Genomic DNA, 17,704 nt, shown 5'->3' on the forward strand with positions numbered 1-17,704 from the left:
TCCGTTTTTGCGTTCCTCAATAAACATTACTGTTCCGAAAACGGTTTGATATGAAAAAAAACCGGTTAATAACGTTATTTTAATTTAGCCTATACTTTAAACAAATATGTATAAATAGACTTATTTTTACACAATAATAATATAACGCATGGTAATTAAACTTGAATATTTATTTCATAAAATTTTTAAAACCAGAAATACATGCATTAATTACAAAGCATAAACAGCGGACCTGTTTTAATGGAGCGTTAGACAATCTAAAGTGGCCTCTTATGCCTAATTATTTTCAGAAGAGTGATAACATTCTTTGTACATAACTTCTTTTCAACACGACTTGTTTTAAAAATTGCATGAATAAAGAATAAATAGACTGGATAACCATTGCTCTTTTAATGCACTGTCAACTGGTAATTTCAAAGCAAACACTGCGCAACACGTCCTTGCATCACATAATCAAATTCAGTCAGCTAATAAAGCCTGATCATTTAATGCAATATAACATACCATTTAATACGAAGCATCAACCGTCTATATAGAAAACATTGACCTGTCCTGTATTGGCAATCTGAAAGACTATAGGAAAAATGTTTGATAGATGCTAGTAGCCTGCTTGGACAGGCTTAAACAAAATCCATAAACTAGCCTAAATCAGTCTATTTGAGCTTAAAGTCCGTACTGCTTATTTAAACGTTCGAAAAGAATGTCCTCCAATACCTGCACATTCATTGTAGACCTCAGCGGGGAAAGAAATGTACTTGAGGCATGAAAATGCGCGCTCATACTGACTTGCGTACCGGTAGATTCATAGATGACTGGTGCGCGGACATTTCACTCACGCTTGATAAGTCAACGTCACATGCTGTAGCTACTCAATTCATGATTGGTCACTGCCAAATTAAAATATTATTAATATATTAATATAATAATTATTAATATACCGGTTAATGGTCATTTCAAACTAACGTTTCTGTTCAGAACGATTCAAATTGATTTTGATTTCGTTTCCGTATTTGTTCCTCTTAAAATTTCGTTCGTTTCCGGTTTTCGTTTTCGTTCCTTGAACCGGTTCAAAGCCCTGGTTCTGACTACAGAATATTCCCCCATGAGAGTTAGATTATCCAGCCTTAAATACTCCAACTAGAACAAAAGCTTTGTAAATATTTGCAACACCCCCACCTGGTTTTGGGGGAGTGGATCAGATATCTTTGAAGAGACTACTCAAAAGAAGAACTGAATTCTCATTAGTTTTCCAATCTTTCTAATACTACTAGTGACTGCAGTGAAACTGAGACCATTTTACCATTCGCACTGAGACCTTTAAAAAGACATCAAACATGAAAGGGATAAAACAATAGATTTACAAGATACATCATCACTGGTATATCTGCATTTGGTGACTTGAAACCAGGACAAGGAGAGGGCAGAATGGGGAGGGGGAGGAATGTTTGTCAGGGTGTTGTCACAGTTTCTGTGAGATCTTTTACTCAAGATTAGTGACTTTTATTGTTCAATTGCTGAGGTGTGTATCTCAGCTTTTGTCTTAGCACCAAAACCGACTCTTACACTTTTAAATGCAAGACATTCAGATGTCACTGAGAATTGAAATGATCCAAAAATCATGTGAGATGCAATACTCAAGGAGGTTATAATAAAGGTTTTGAACTTTGAACATTAACACACAGTAACAAGGCGGACACAGAATGACGCTTTTGATGATTATGTACAATCAATTGTACACCTCAAATTTGGTAGAAAATTAACATTTATTTGAAATGAAAACAAAATTAAAATAAATAGTGTCGAAAACTCAGTCCAAACGTCTCATTGAGCTTGTGGATATGGCCCAAAAGATTAAGCCTGTCACCTCTTCTGTCGATGTTATTCCCACCCGGCTCTTTAGAGAGGTTCTGGATACAGATTGCCCTGGTGTATTAGCTATTATCAATAACTCCTTGGACAGCGGTCGTGTTCCTTCATGCCTTAAGAGATGAGGCCACTTGTTAAGAAGCCTAATTTAGATATAACCAATCTTAATAATTTCTGGCCCATCCATAAACTGCAATTTTTTTTTTAATCAAACATGTAAACAATTTGATCTAAATTGTTTTTGATCAGGTTTCCTTTTTTGTCCCAGGAAACAATATTGTAGATGAAAACAAGTTTTTGCTTATCCGAAAAAATTATCTGATCTGTGAATCAAAATCTGTAATATGATCCGAACTGTGAGTTTTGTGATCCGTTGAACCTCTAAAAGTAATGAATGTAATAACCTGTATGCTGAAGGGGTTTGAAGTCATGATCTCTCACACAATCTGAACCCTCATAGATTACCACCGTAATCTCCTCTCTCTCAGTCTTCATTCTTTCAGACACAGTCCTGATCACATCGTCATAAATACCATCAGACATTTCTGCTCTTTAACTGTCGAGCATCAAACGGTTCAGTTCCTTATTCCTGTGTAAAAGTGTTTAAGTAGTCATCACTCATCTTATTTTTAACACTATTGGCAAACTAATTTGGTCAAAGTGTGAAAACAAAACCGTGACATCAGATCAGTTAGCATAGTTACAATATTATTTTCTTCCTTATTGTGATGTGTATACGAGTGAAACAGCTTACCTTTGGGGGTGAGGGTGCATGTGGGTGTAAATTTAATATCTTATAATATTAAAATTTGTGTATAGAATCTATAGAAACACTGAATAAATGGTAATACTTTACAATAAGGTTCGTTAGTTAACATTAGTTAACTACATTAATTAACATGAACTAATAATGAACTGCACTTATAAAGCATTTATTTATCTTTGTTAATGTTAATTTCAACATTTACTAATGCATTATTAAAATCTTGTTAACATTAGTTAATGCACTGTGAACTAACATGAATAAACCATGAACAGCTGTATTTTCATTAACCAATGTTGACAAAGATTAACTAATGCTGAACAGTGGTGTTGTTCATGGTAAGTTCATGTTAACTAATGCATTAAGTAAGGAATAATTGACGACGGGCCGTTCAATTATTAGAATAATAATGCACACCTGAGGTGGTGATGCGGTCACGACGCGAAGCGGAGCATTATTATTCTAATAATTCAACGGCCCGGAGTCAATTATTACGCTTATACTACGGTTACCACACCTCAAGACATCGATCCGATGAAATATTTAAAGGGATTCGTCCGGTTTTTGTACTTGTACTTGGCTGTGTTCGAAATCGCCCCCTATACCCTCATTCACTATTCCCTACATTAGTCCACTGATATAGTCCACTTCGAAAACGAGTGAGTGATTTCGGACACTAAGTGCGCCGGAAAGGCTGCCATTTTTGCAGTTTGTGCTTGCTGTTTGGCAGCTCCAGTAATAATGAAAAGATTGATCCTGAACTCTGCTACGGAAACTAGCATGTAACCTTAATCAAACAATATAATAATCATCTTAAAAAGGATAATTTATACCTGTATGCGTGATATTGGGCTGGACCAGTGCGGTTCGGAAGATGGATGGATGATTGATTCAGTTGTGTGTCCGAAACCATAGTGGACGTTATTAAGTGCACTCATTCAATCCCACAATGCACCACAATAACGAGTTTGCAACCGATGTATGCTCGACGGCTAGAGAATACCCTTAATGCACTGTGAGAGTCGCGCCGTGCATTGAATGAATTCCAGCGTTTCGCCAGGAGATGGCATCGACCCACACACTTTTTAAGACCAATGATATTGGACCCACTCACTTATATCGTCTCTAATTGAGCACGTCTGTTTACATACCCTGATAAACACTGATTAAACGCGTTAGAAGCTTTATTTTCACTTTTCTAATATTGTCTTCATATTCATTGAAAATAAATGCCTTTCCGATCTGATATGTGATGGAAAAAAGGATCAGTGCGAGTTTGGCAAAAAGCGGCTTCGAACCTCTGATCAATTTGCGTCAAATCTTAATACCATGCGTCTTACTGCTACACTATTGATGCTGTTGAAGATTGTGTATTCCGTAGGTGTGTCTTCCTCAACCAGACGTTTAAACAAGCCGATATATTTAAATATATTTTTTGTAAATTGCATCTACTCCAGTAAAATGTTTCTGTTAAAGGACCCACCGACATTTTTTTGCTTCTGACGCCCATAATATAAATAGTAGCCTACTATAAAGTATGAAATATATAGGCCTACTATACTATATATATACTATATACTATATATATATTATACTATATACAAATATTATTATAATTTTTTTAATTAAATGCTTATTAGTTACTTTATTATTCCCCTTTCCAAGTAAGTTCAGTGCCACACAAGTAAAGAGTTATAGGGTTAACTTTAAGCTTGTTGGCTCGTTTTTGGAGTAGTGGAGTAATGGAGAATGAGGGTACATAGGGCGAATCGGACAGCGGTAAGTTAATTCATTCAGGGCGCGGCTCTCTCAGTGTGTTGAGAGTACACCGTCTGGTTGAGTGAGAGAACGATTCAAAAGCATAAGGAGTTGTTTCTCGTTTGCTCTCGAAATGCTCTCGCGGGACTTTGCTGTCATACGCCGATCGGGCATCGAACAAGCATTCTCCAGCGCGTAAATCTACTGTACACTCGTTATTGCGGTGCATTGTGGGATTGAATGAGTGCACTCAAAAACATCCACTATTGTTTCGGACACCACTACAAATGGATGTTCACTCAAATAGTGCCCTATTTAAGGGTATAGGGGGCGATTTCGAACACAGCCCCTGTATCGCTATTGTGAGTAGGACTATTTCTTCCGCGTCTCATCCAAGGGCGCTTTTGCTAGTTCCGAAACGTCATTTTAAAGCTGTTAACGGAGGCTTGAGCCGTTGATAGCATCCTACTGCAGTTATTAATGAAGTTATTAGAGTGCGAGAGCAACAAAAACACGTAGAGAGAGAGAGAGAGAGAGAGAGAGAGAGCGCTTGTGTGAATTAGGCTACCTCTGTGCGTCTCTAAACAGCGCTGTTATTACCTCGCTAGTGAAAAAATGTCATGTTTAGCCTTTAAGTTGCTACAATATATAGGCTAACTGATAAAATCGTCAGGGCAGCGTTGACAAAACCTTTTTGTGCAAACTGTAGTGTGTGTGCGAGCATGTGTGATTGCAGTAATGAGACAGAAAAGCTTGCCTTTGATGTCCGCTTCCGTTTGTTGGTTTTCATCTGAACTGTCTAATACTGCTGCTGCCCAGTTGTTGTCGAACGTTTTATATTCACCATAAATATTAAGATTTACTTTAGGAAAATCGTCTGTCATGTTATTGTTTTTTTAGTCCTGTAATTTCCGTTATTACAGTTAACTATGCGAAGTGATATGGAACTGTAATGCGGTCAAGAGAGCTGCCTGGAACTACGTTTCGCTGTGCGTTTCCCAGAAAATAATTGCACACCTCAGAACGTTCATCAGCCAATCAGATTCAAGCATTCAACGGCCCCGTAGTATAACTAATGTTAACTAATACAACCTTATTGTAAAGTGTTACCGAATAAATTGAAGGATGTTCATAAACATTCCTTTATAGGTCATCACCATCTAGAATGACCAAGTCAGTCTCATTTGCTGTTTAGAAGAACACACAGCAGCTCTTAAGTCACTTCCTGAATACGTCAGACATAATAATAAATACTGTATGTCTCTCGCCCTTATTACTGTTCACACAGCACTGGGCAGATATGGAACTGCCAGACACATGATAAATGCATCAGCACTTGTGGTGTAATTGCAATTTAAGTAGTAAACTACAGCCTTTAAACTATGATCAAAAGATCCAACTTGTGCTATATAGCTAATGTTCAAGGTCAACATCAGATGCAGGTATTCAAACATGTTTAAACAACATTTGAATGACTAATAAGTTAATATTGAGGAACTTACATTTTAGACACAGTGAGCCTCATTTCTGAAACAAATGTGCGACAGAAAACTGGGCCTACAGTCATTTCCACTCAAAACTCGCCTTTTATCAATATGTACATGAGCGGTGGCTATGATCAAATCGCATTTCAGGTCTCAGCTTGTGTACATAAGTTTTTGAGTTAGTGTGAATTTAGCATAGTAAACCTGGTGGAGAATTGTTAGCATTTTGTACATTTAGATTATTAGTTGATCATTAATTATTAAGGTTAAAATTAAATTAGAATAGATGGGTGTCTGTGACCCACAGAATACAACAAATGTTTAGTTTTATGTGAGCAAATAGCAGCATAAACAACAAACATGGGGATTCACACAACGTCACATCACACACTTGCAGCGCTTGTTTGAACGGAGAAAAACAGAATCAAATAAGTATATAAAAAGTATAAAATAAATAGGACTTCACAAAATGTAACAGATTAACAAAAGAAACACATTGTATTTATTGTCTTTATATCTTTATTTTATTATCCAAGTGATCACACACAACATCAGTTTTATCTTTTTATCTTTATCTTAACGTGACATTTCAGCCATTCATCAATGCATTCAACCAAACATAAAAGTTATACACTGCTCAATTTCAACGTTCTGCTATAAAATCACAGTGCAAAAATAAAGGAATAGCCTAGGCTAAGGGTAAATTTGACCTGATGGTGGTTTTAGGTATAAATACCCTGTTTTTTAAATCTGGTTTTATCTAAACAATTTTTAACAACAGGGGATTATAAATGTCACAATTTTAGTAAAAGTCAATGACTGGGAGGCTTGGATATTTTATTGAAAATCTGTTATGTACGTTTGAAAAACAGCCATGGGTACATTTTTACCCCGTGGCAGTTCTAGTGTTAAAGGATTTGTTGTGAAGTGAGGGGAAAATAACCTTGGCTATAGTGTTTATAATGTAAATGTTAAATTGGATTGATTTTGTTAATTGGGAATTGACTGGATCATTGGATCGCTGTGGTGTTCTTTTGCTTGCTGTGATCTCGAGTGAGTGACAGGTTGTAAATTGAATATATTATAATATAAAATAGGGGTGTGCGATATCACAATTTTTGATCGTGGATGATTAAAATGTCTCCACGATCTGCTTTTGACGAAATCTTGTAGTATCGTGCTACAGCACACATTCTATCAGTTGCAGTTCTGGCGTCTCCGTCCCATTACTGTACAACTCGATGTACACCCCCCTCAAGTCATCCTAGGTGTATATGACATTCTTCTTTCAGATGAATAAAATCAGAGTTGTATTTAAAAAGTCCTGGCTAATCCAAAGCATTATAGCATCTGTTTTTGAAGTCCATAAAAATGCATCTGTCCGTCAAATAACGTGCTTCACACGGCTCTTGGGTGTTAATAAAGGCCTTCTGAAGCGAATCAATGCGTTTGTGTAAGAAAAATATCCATATTTAAAACTTTATAAAGTAAAGTTCTGGCCGTAGTACCCGGATGAGGTACTGTTATTCACTTTGGCGGTTGTTATCTGGGAATAACATACCGCTGGAATGCGCGATTGACCAATCAAAATCAAGTATTCCACAGAGCCGTGTAATAAACAGCCCTATGACCACAGTCAGTTTTAGAGCTTCTGATCTTTACACAATCACTTCCTGAACTCCACAGACATGAGTTTTTTTTTAGTTTTTTTTATGACTAAAATATTTGTAGGGTTATAATGAATCAAGTCTAGTGTACCTGTATGTTGAGATGTTTGGTTCTGTCTTCTCTGTCCATTTCCCATATTCCTTCAGTGTTTTTATTGCAAGTCTCTTTGAATCAGTTATGTAAATATCTTTGAACATTTCTGCTCTGTACATGTCTACAGTGAAGTACCAAACAGGTGGACTGGTCCACTTCCAGATGAACTCTGGTGCAGTGTTACTAAAAATGATGCAACATGGACCAGAGACATCTAAATTAAACAAAAACAGGATGGGATGTATCGCTGATTCTTGAGATAAGGGACAAAACATGTTTTAGATGTTAAACAAATTAAAACTAACACTACATTATTAAAAATGAACAGGCTTATTTCTAAAAATGTATTCAAAAAAATTATATTTACTTAATTTGTGTCAACTCCGTCAGACACACTAAAAAGCAGATCATTTAATTCAATAAAGTCTTCAGTTATGTTATATTGGTTTTCAGTAAAGGATCTAAAGCATAAAATACATTTTCTGTTTATTTTTTGTTTAATTTCACACTATTATGAACAACCCAGTTTCTAAATTCCTTAATTCTCCTCCCTCCTTTTAATATTAAACATATATCACCAATGTTCTTAGGTAATAAAGACTTAATATCATGTTTTAATATTTTTACACAATTAATTGAAAAAAGAATAAGACATTTCTTTCAAAATTAACAAAAACCTTCACCTGACGGTGTAAAATACTGATGGAGAGTTGATAAAATACTGACGGAGTTGGCAAATACTGATGGTGTTGACAAAGGTTGACCTGAGGCCAAATATACAGTATATGTAAATAGAATCATGAAACAGCATTAAAAGGATTCCCCATATGCAAAAAAACAAAAAAAAACCATATTAAATCACATTATACAAACTTTTTGAGAGCATGTATCAACCATCAGATATAAAACATGACTGAGTTGACGTCTGACAGAGTTGACAAAATATATATTTTTTCCACCTTAACCAAATGTTGTCCAGTGGAGCAATTTCATTTCAATTTAATTTGTTCCTCAGTTGTAGCTGCCTTAATAAACATATAAAAATGGCTAGATTTATCCCACAGTTATTTACAGAAACTATTACACTGCGATAACGGAGTTGACATGTTAAGTACCGCAGAGACTTCAATACTGTTTGTTTAAAATATAAAACAATATATTACTTCCAGGACGTCCTACTGTGAGATCCACAATGAGCAGGAAATAGTAAATGCTCTTCAGAGTTAAAGCTGCCCATGACACTGCCTGATTTATTCAGAATTATAGAAAATCCTGACAGAGTTGATGCAAAGTGAAGACACAACTTTTATAGCTATTTGTTAATGGAAAATATCATTCAATATTTACTTGTTGTCTTGTTTGATATCTTAAAGATCTTGGCCTTTTAATGTAACTGTGTATTTTTTACAGTTTTACATTGTGACTTTATGCTGAGGACAGGTAAAATTACATGTGTGTCCAACACTGAAAAAACAGGAAAACACATGTTGTCCAATTTACTTAATCGTATTATTTGTGATCTACGCAACAAATTTGTGTTTCTCTTCTAAACATGATTTCATTGCTTTCGATTAATGTAATTCTCTACAATGTGCAATCTACTAGATTAAATTATTTGGGGTGAATGTGAACCAATTAAGTACTCGAAAATGATTTTTGCTGAAACTGTAGTTCCCAGCATGCTTTGCTTGGGACTTGACGACTAGAGTAAAATTGTTGAAATTAAGTGTTATTTTGTACGTTTTTGAGCAAAATGAGAAAAAGGGGGAGACTTTATATTGTTTATTAGTGTTTAATGTTTAATTATGTTGGAATTATTCGAACCATTTAAATTACACTGGGTTACCATAGTGGAGAAGAGCGGAGCGATTGCTTAGGCTGTGGACTGACTCAGCACACGTCATTAAAGAGCATTTTCCACTTAGCACATATATTATGTGCTAAGGCTGGAAAATATAATAAAAGCTACTGAGTACTGTGTTATAGATCAGTCAAGTGACAACAAAAATATACAAAAATAAACATGTGTTTTGATTAAAAAGGCAGGGTCTCAAGCCCCCGTGTGCTGTGCACCACTGTTGTTAGGGAGCCATATTAAAATCATTGTGAGACTATTCAATTCGGTTACTTAAAAATTACTTAATTCCATTATGTTGAAATTATGTGAACAAATAATGTTTGTTTAACTTAATTGAATCATGTGGAACCGATGTACATGATTAAATCATGTAAATCCAACACACCATTTTTTTCAGTGAAGTATAGAGTGTACTTTTAAAATAATACTGAATAAATTATAAAAAAAAAATAAGGATTGAATGTCCTGAGTATACAAATTTCCCTTAGATGTAACTTTTTAAGTATTCTTCATTGTGTTGACATTCTTACTTTTTAACATAAATTAACTTTTTGTGTTTGGGACATGTTTTGTCCCTAATCTCAAGAATCAGTGATATATATATATATATATATATATATATATATATATATATATATATATATATATATATATATATATACATATATACATATATATATACACTGAAAAAACAGGAAAACACATGTTGTCCAATTTACTTAATCGTATTATTTGTGATCTATACGCAACAAATTTGTGTTTCTCTTCTAAACATAATTTCATTGCTTTCGATTAATGTAATTCTCTAAAATGTGCAATCTACTAGATTAAATTATTTGGGGAGAATGTGAACCAATTAAGTACTCGAAAATGATTTTTGCTGAAACTGTAGTTCCCAGCATGCTTTGCTTGGGACTTGACGACTAGAGTAAAATTGCTGAAATTAAGTGTTATTTTATGTGTTTTTGGGCAAAATTAGAAAAAGGGGGAGACTTTATATTGTTTATTAGTGTTTAATGTTTAATTATGTTGGAATTATTCGAACCATTTAAATTACACTGGGTTACCATTGTGGAGAAGAGCGGAGCGATTGCTTAGGCTGTGGACTGACTCAGCACATGCTTAAAGAGCTTTTCACACACAGCATGTATATGATGCACTAATGCTGGCAAATATAATGAAAGCTACTGAGTACTGTATTATAGATCAGTCAAGTGACACCAAAAATATACAAAAATAAACATGAGTTTTGATTAAAGAGGCAGGGTTTCAAGCTCCCCTGTGCACCACTGTTGTTAGGGAGCCATATTAAAATCATTGTGAGACTACTCAATTTGGTTACTTAAAAATTACTCAATTCCATTATGTTGAAATTATGTGAACAAATTATGTTTGTTTAACTTAATTGAATCATGTGGAACCGATGTACATGATTAAATCATGTAAATCCAACACACCATTTTTTTCAGTGTATATATATATATATATATATATATATATATATATATATATATACATATATATATATATATATATATATATATATATATACATATATACATATATATATATATATATATATATATATATATACATATATATACATATATATATATATATATATATATATATATATATATATATATATGTATATGTGTATGTGTGTGTGTGTGTATATGTGTATGTGTATGTGTATGTGTATATGTATGTTCAATTTGATCCAACTCATACTTAGAAAAAATGGTCACCCTTTAGGAAAAACATATACACTATTAACTATGATTTTTGACTCAATAAACTCCTAATTTACTGCTTATTAATAGTTAATACGGTTGTTGTATTTGTTAAATTTAGGTATATTAAGGCTATAGGATAAAGGGATATTGAATATGGTCATACAGAATAAGGCATTAATGTGTGCTAATAACATCTGATATGCTAATAAAATGCAATCTAATAATCAACTAGTCATAGTGAGAATTGGACCCCAAACTAAAGTTTTACCGGAAAAAATAAGATAGTTCTGATATTTTTATAAATTTTTTGGTTACTAAATCATTTTCACATTTCTATGTGTGTTCTGCGGCTGCCATAGTCTTGATTACTTAAAATTTTGATTTTTTTTTTATTATTTGTTTAATAATAAGGAATGAGTAGATATTAAAATATTAATAAATATGTTATATTAAATAATGCAATGAGATCCAGGCAGACAAGTAATGATAATGTCAGAGATCACATTTGAATAAGGAATAACACATTTATTTAGTAAAAATGTAAAAGCATAAAGACAACAAAATAAGCAAACATGAAAATTATAAAAGTGAATAGATTTAAACAAAAATAAGATCTGTCTTATTCAAAAGTTTATAGTAAAATCCAAAGTGTTTTATCTAACAGATGAAGATTGTGAAGATCAGACTGTAGAGAAATAAACACCCAAAGAAGTAAGATATTTGCAGAACGAAAGGAGAGGCAGAAGAGAAGAAGCAGAAGTCAAGAGTAATATAGGAGCAACAAATATATAGAGGAAACTTACATCCATCTAAACATATGTTTTGAGATGACAAGAAAAGGTCAAACAGATTCATCCATTATGTCATAGTTTCAAATATCATATATTGTCGTGAAAACACTATTTCTGAAAAAGAATACCTACTGTGAATTACTAATTCTGAGAAACATGATCTTTGGAAGGCGTCCAATATCTAACAAAACACATGTAACTAAGATATTAAAGTCCCCCTGTGGTGAAAATCAAGTTTTTAATGTTGTTTTATGTCTATCTGGTGTTTTTAATATGCTTCACGACACACCTTGAGCAACTTCATAAGTCAGCACCATTGCTGAGCATTTTCTCTTTAAAACTGCCGTGATCTAAAGACAGACTCAAAAACACAGTTTGAAATCATTGGTGTTTCTGACGTCACAAACTAGCACAAATTAGCCCATGATTTACTCACCCTCAAGTCATCGGTGTATATGACATTCTTCTTTCAAACGAATATAATCAGAGTTATATTAAAAAAGTCCAGGCTAATCCAAGCATTTTAATAGCAGTAATAGTTGTTCTGTTTTTGAAGTCCATAAAAAATGCACCTGTCCATCGAATAACATGCTCCACGCGGCTCCGGAGTGTTAATAAAGGCCTTCTGAAGTGAATCGATGCATTTGTGAAAGAAAAATATCCATATTTAAAACTTTATCAAGTAAAGTTCCAGCCGATCGCCTTGAGTGGAAAAGTGTTGAAAGTTGAAAGTGAAACTCAAGATGCGTACGTGACGTCATGACGAGCGTACCTGGTCGCGTTAGTCTTTCGATCGGCAGAGGACCTTTCAACACTTTTTCCATGAATTGAACACAGAAGGCGGTCGGCCGAAACTTTACTTTATAAAGTTTTAAAAGAAGAATGTAATTTACACCTAGGATGACTTGAGGGTGAGTAAATCATGGGCTAATTTTCATTTTTGGGTGAACTATCCCTTTAAGGGATAAAATTATTGACTAAAAGGGGACTTTAACAAATATTAACACGTGAGTACAATATGTACATATTCTTCTTGGATAATACTACATGAATAAAAATTAATTGGCGTAAAAGATTAATAGGTTAATATGAAGTATTGTTTTTGATAACTTGTTTCAAAAAAGGTGTGTGATGTTCCTATGGCAGTATGAGTTGTGAAATCCTCTTCTCACAGATCCATTGTAAAGCTCTTTTACATGCTTCATCATGCCACCCTTCTGAATTATCCCAATCTTTTGCGGACACTAGAGGCACAGTCACAGCACAGTTCTCTGTTGTTCCTCCAAAAGGCTGTCTAGATGCCCAGAACCTGAAAGTACAGATCAGCATTAGATGTTCAGTGATGCTTTCTGTGTGATATGATACTGACTGTGAGAATCATTTATTATATAATAATCAGTTCAGTTCAGTGATTTCTCACCCAGAGGTCAGTGTGCTGCCATCAACCCATTTCCATGTGTTCTCCACCTCACTGTCAGTCAGACCAATCCAGACTGCAGCAGCACCAGACATGTTCTTAACAAAATCCTGAGCAGATGAAACAGTTGCACATTTATATCATAAACAGACAGTAGACACATTTAATCTGACCATCTCTCATTTAGCTGCCACACACACACACACACACACACACACACACACACAATTCATTCTCCCACCCACTTGTTCCTCTGTGTTGTTTATGATGATCAGATCTGCTCCTCTCTCTGTACAGTATCTTCTGCTCTCAGTCCAGTTCTTCTTCTCTTTGGATATGTAGTAAGAACTGGATTGATAGCAAGTCCATTCAGCTGTTAACAGAACAAGTTCAGCCTTTAGCTTTTTATTCTCATTTACAGTCTCCTGTCAGTAACTTATAACAGATAGTAAACTCATAGATTGTGTACACTGAAAGTTATTGAGAGCACAACCCAACTCCATCATGTTTTCTAAATGTCTGCTGTATTTCTGCTGTAAAGAAACTTTACCACAAATCTGCAGTTCATTTCTTAGCTGGTCCCTCTCATTGGTCAGGTTTTTGTTCGTGAATATCAGCTGGTCCCTCTCATTGGTCAGGTTTTTGTTCGTGAATATCAGCTGGTACCTCTCATTGGTCAGGTTTTTGTTCGTGAATATTAGCTGGTCTCTCTCATTGGTCAGGTTTTTGTTCGTGAATATTAGCTGGTCTCTCTCATTGGTCAGGTTTTTGTTCGTGAATATTAGCTGGTCTCTCTCATTGGTCAGGTTTTTGTTCGTGAATATTTGCTGGTCTCTCTCATTGGTCAGGTTTTTGTTCGTGAATATTAGCTGGTCTCTCTCATTGGTAAGGTTTTTGTTCGTGAATATTAGCCCATCTCTCTCTTCTGTGAGTTTGGTGATCTTGTTTAGTAGCTTATTTCTCTCTTCAGTGTAGTTTGTGCTCTTTATATGGATGTGGACACACAGCACTATGACTGCAGTCAGCAGAAGAACACACAGCAGCGCCAAACACACTGCAGCTGCTCTGGAGCTTCTGTTCCTCACAGAATCACTTCCTGAAAATGGCAGACATGAAGATAAATATTTCTTAATTTCCATAGACACTACTGAAAGTGTGTTTGTATTTGTACCTGTGTGTTGATGTGTTTGGTTTCTCTCGGTGTGTCCATCCATATTCCATGATCCATCAACGTTTATATTGTCATAAACAGGCTGAGATATTTTGCTTGCTTAGTAATGTACGTAAATGGTAAAACTGTCTGTGTGCATTTTTAATCCGTAGTCCTCTGCTTTTGAGACTTTAATTTTAGTAAGCGATGCCAATGTGTGGCAATGACGTTTGTGTACATGTGTGTACATCACAGTACAAGAACATGTGACATCCTGTCTGTTAATGCCAATTAATTTGCATAAAAAAACTCTTGCTAAAGGGCGCTATTGTGGTCGTGTGGTTAGATGTAGCAGGATCAAATTAGCACAGTAAAATTACTGGCCAAACTCTTCCAGTGCACACAGATTCGTTTGCCAGTTCTTTGGTATCCGGCATCAGTAATTTACTTCTCAATGACACACCTAAAATGTCTTTATTCCAATGCATTATATCAATACTGTGTTATATTCATGTTGTTCTGTTTCTTAAGCACCCCAAAAAATGTGCATGTGCTCTTTGTCAGAATGGAATAAATATGTAGTTAAAGTGTTTACATGTCTATTTTATATTCAAGATGGCACCAATGTGTTTGTTGGCATGCCATCACTCCTCTCCTGTGCTATCTTTCCTGTATTTGTGTGTGTTATTCATATGTGTGTGTGTGTGCTCAAGGAATCAGTACTTTGCTTTCTTACCATTGCCAAACCATTCTTTATATACAATCTGTCATGGACTGTGGATTGTATATCATGTGGATTGTACTATGTATGTTTTGCTTTGTCACTAAAATCCTTATTATTGTGTGACTTATTTAAAAAAATGTTGTTGTTGATTCCAGTCTTCGTTGTGTAGGGACTTTTATTTTGATCTTTGTCTCTGGCGCTGTCCCAACGCCATTTTGATGTGAGTGTGCGCCTCCAGTGTTTCCAGATTGACCGGGTTCCTGCCCAATTGGGTGGTTTTGAATATGGGTACACGCGTTATAGCCTACTAGCCCATATTACTTTATGGCAAGTGTTAATAGCAACTAGATTCTATTTACACTGAGTGAAAATAAAATGTTCTTAGCGATGGATACACTAAGATATGGAATAACTTAGATACTTCTAAATGTTTTAGAACATTTTCTTACTTTTTATTGAAAGTAAATGCCTTTCCGCTGTGATATGTGATATATATGAAAATATATTGAAAATATTGAAATATATGCATTTTTTTATGTTGTTTGGTCCAGCCAGGCATTTTTAGGTGGAGCAGTGCAAATAGCACTAGCCAACAAGGCACGGTATTTGCACTTGGTATGAATAGACACTTTGTGACATGACGCAAAGACGAATGGTGAAAGGCTTTTTTTTTTTTTGCAGAGTGCTACCAGTACCACTCAATTTCCTGCAGAAAGCTACCAGTACCACTCAAATTATAACACATTATTACAAGCCTACCGTTGTGGATCTGGCTATGGTAAGGATATTGTTTTGAGCACTGGCTGGTTATGTTCTTGCTCAAATTGATTTTGGATCATTTTGAACCAAAAAAGTACAGGCTGTAGCTATAAATTTTGGTTTGTTCTTCAAACAAAGCTATTGTATGATTACTGAAGACGTGAAATATACCCCTGAATTATAAGGTAATATTTTAGAATGGTGCTTTTATGTCCCTTTTCAAGCGTGAATTCTCAAGTTCCCATTTTTTTAAATCTCAAAACATTATCTTTTGTGTACCGCAGACGCTGACGATTGTAACTAACTGCACTATCCTGGTAAAGTTGAGACTGAAAACACTGTTTATGGTCTGTGGTTTCACAGTTTGTCTACCGACACAAAGATACAGCAGCATTCTCATGAACATTTGTTTAAATGCCTCAGGGCCTCCATGAAACAGTCATGATATGATAACACAACACTAATGCTGAATGATTCTGTGTAGTTTTCTTTCCTGATTTGAATGCACATTCAAATGCACCTGACCTCATCTTTCGCTTCATTGATAAAGGGAAAACAATGGACTGATGCTGTGCTTTAGTGTTTCAAGGTGGTCAGTGTACAGTTCAATTCATAATATCATTTCAGATATCAAATTTATGACTTATGACATATTTTGCTCTGTTTTTATTCATGAGAAAGACGACTCACTTTATTGATTCTCCAAAAACGTGAAATTTTTTTTTTAGTTATTGTCTAACTTTAACTTAAAATCCTATCATAGCAGAGCATGGCAGTTTCACACAGTCACTTCCTGAACACCAGAGATATGATGTTAGATGGCTGAACGAGCAAACTGTTTTTATCAAAGAAATGAATGTAACTACCTGTACGCTGAAGTGGTTGGTGTGTGTTTGTCTCTGTCCTGAAGTCATGATCTCTCACAGCATCTGCACTCTCATAGATGTCCACCATCATCTCCACTCTCTCAGTCTTCATTCCCTTAGACTCAGTCCTCATCACATCGTCATAAATAACATCAGACATTTCTGCTCTTTAACTGTCAAGCATCAAACGGTTGTGTTCCTTGTTCCTGTGTAAATGTGTTTAAGTAGGCAGTACGTGTCTTTTCTTAAAGCTAGTGGCAAACATTGGTCAATGTGTGAAAAAAAAGTGGCATCAGATCAGTTAGCATAGCTGCCTTTTTTTCTTATTGTGATGTGTATCTGAGTGAAATGGCTTCTTGAGCAAGAAAAAAATGTAGGCCGGGACTTGATTTAGTCCATCTGGAATTGATTTGATTGATTTGTCCAGCCCTCACGCCAGTAAACACGTCATCAGAGAAGACATTTTTTTTGCAGCCGCCAAAAATTTTTTTGTCCCACCAAAGCCTTATATGATCGGTTATGATTCATGAGTGATGACTGCTGCGCTTGTGACAGGTTACATGTTAAAGGGTTAGTTCACCCAAAAATGAAAATTCTGTCATTAATTACTCACCCTTATGTCGTTCGAGACCCGTAAGACCTCCGTTCATATTCGGAACACAAATGAAGATATTTTTGTTGAAAGCTGATGGCTGAGAAAGGCTTCAGTTAGGCCTCCATTGGCATTCAGTACACTTATACTCCCAAGACCGATAAAAGGCACTTAAAATG

General features: G+C 35.1%; 2 protein-coding genes across 4 annotated transcripts in view; one reads left to right on the plus strand and one right to left on the minus strand.

Annotated features, from left to right (window-relative positions):
- The window catches only part of cadm2a (cell adhesion molecule 2a), a 633,556-nt gene that overhangs the window by 330,885 nt on the left and 284,967 nt on the right, over positions 1–17,704 (plus strand). The gene's annotated exons all lie outside the window — the stretch shown is intronic.
- LOC307118230 (uncharacterized protein) lies at positions 11,738–17,151 on the minus strand. The gene is made up of 5 exons (XM_079803777.1): positions 16,934–17,151; positions 13,985–14,530; positions 13,680–13,807; positions 13,438–13,544; positions 11,738–13,326 (listed from the first exon to the last, which is right to left on the minus strand). The coding sequence occupies exons 1-5, from the start codon at positions 17,091–17,093 to the stop codon at positions 13,155–13,157; spliced, it is 1,113 nt and encodes a 370-aa protein (XP_079659903.1). The 5' UTR covers positions 17,094–17,151; the 3' UTR covers positions 11,738–13,154.

Source organism: Gobio gobio (assembly GCF_949357685.1).
Source record: "Gobio gobio genome assembly, chromosome: 22".
Lineage (NCBI taxonomy): Eukaryota > Metazoa > Chordata > Actinopteri > Cypriniformes > Gobionidae > Gobio > Gobio gobio.

Bases quoted from the DNA above. Each gene is read 5' to 3' on its own strand.
- LOC307118230 (XM_079803777.1), bottom strand. From the start codon at position 17,093: ATGTCTGATGTTATTTATGACGATGTGATGAGGACTGAGTCTAAGGGA. The intron at 14,531-16,933 runs GTAGTTACATTC...TGCCATTTTCAG, and splicing joins CCAACCACTTCAGCGTACAG to GAAGTGATTCTGTGAGGAAC. The intron at 13,327-13,437 runs GTGAGAAATCAC...CTGTACTTTCAG, and splicing joins GGCAGCACACTGACCTCTGG to GTTCTGGGCATCTAGACAGC.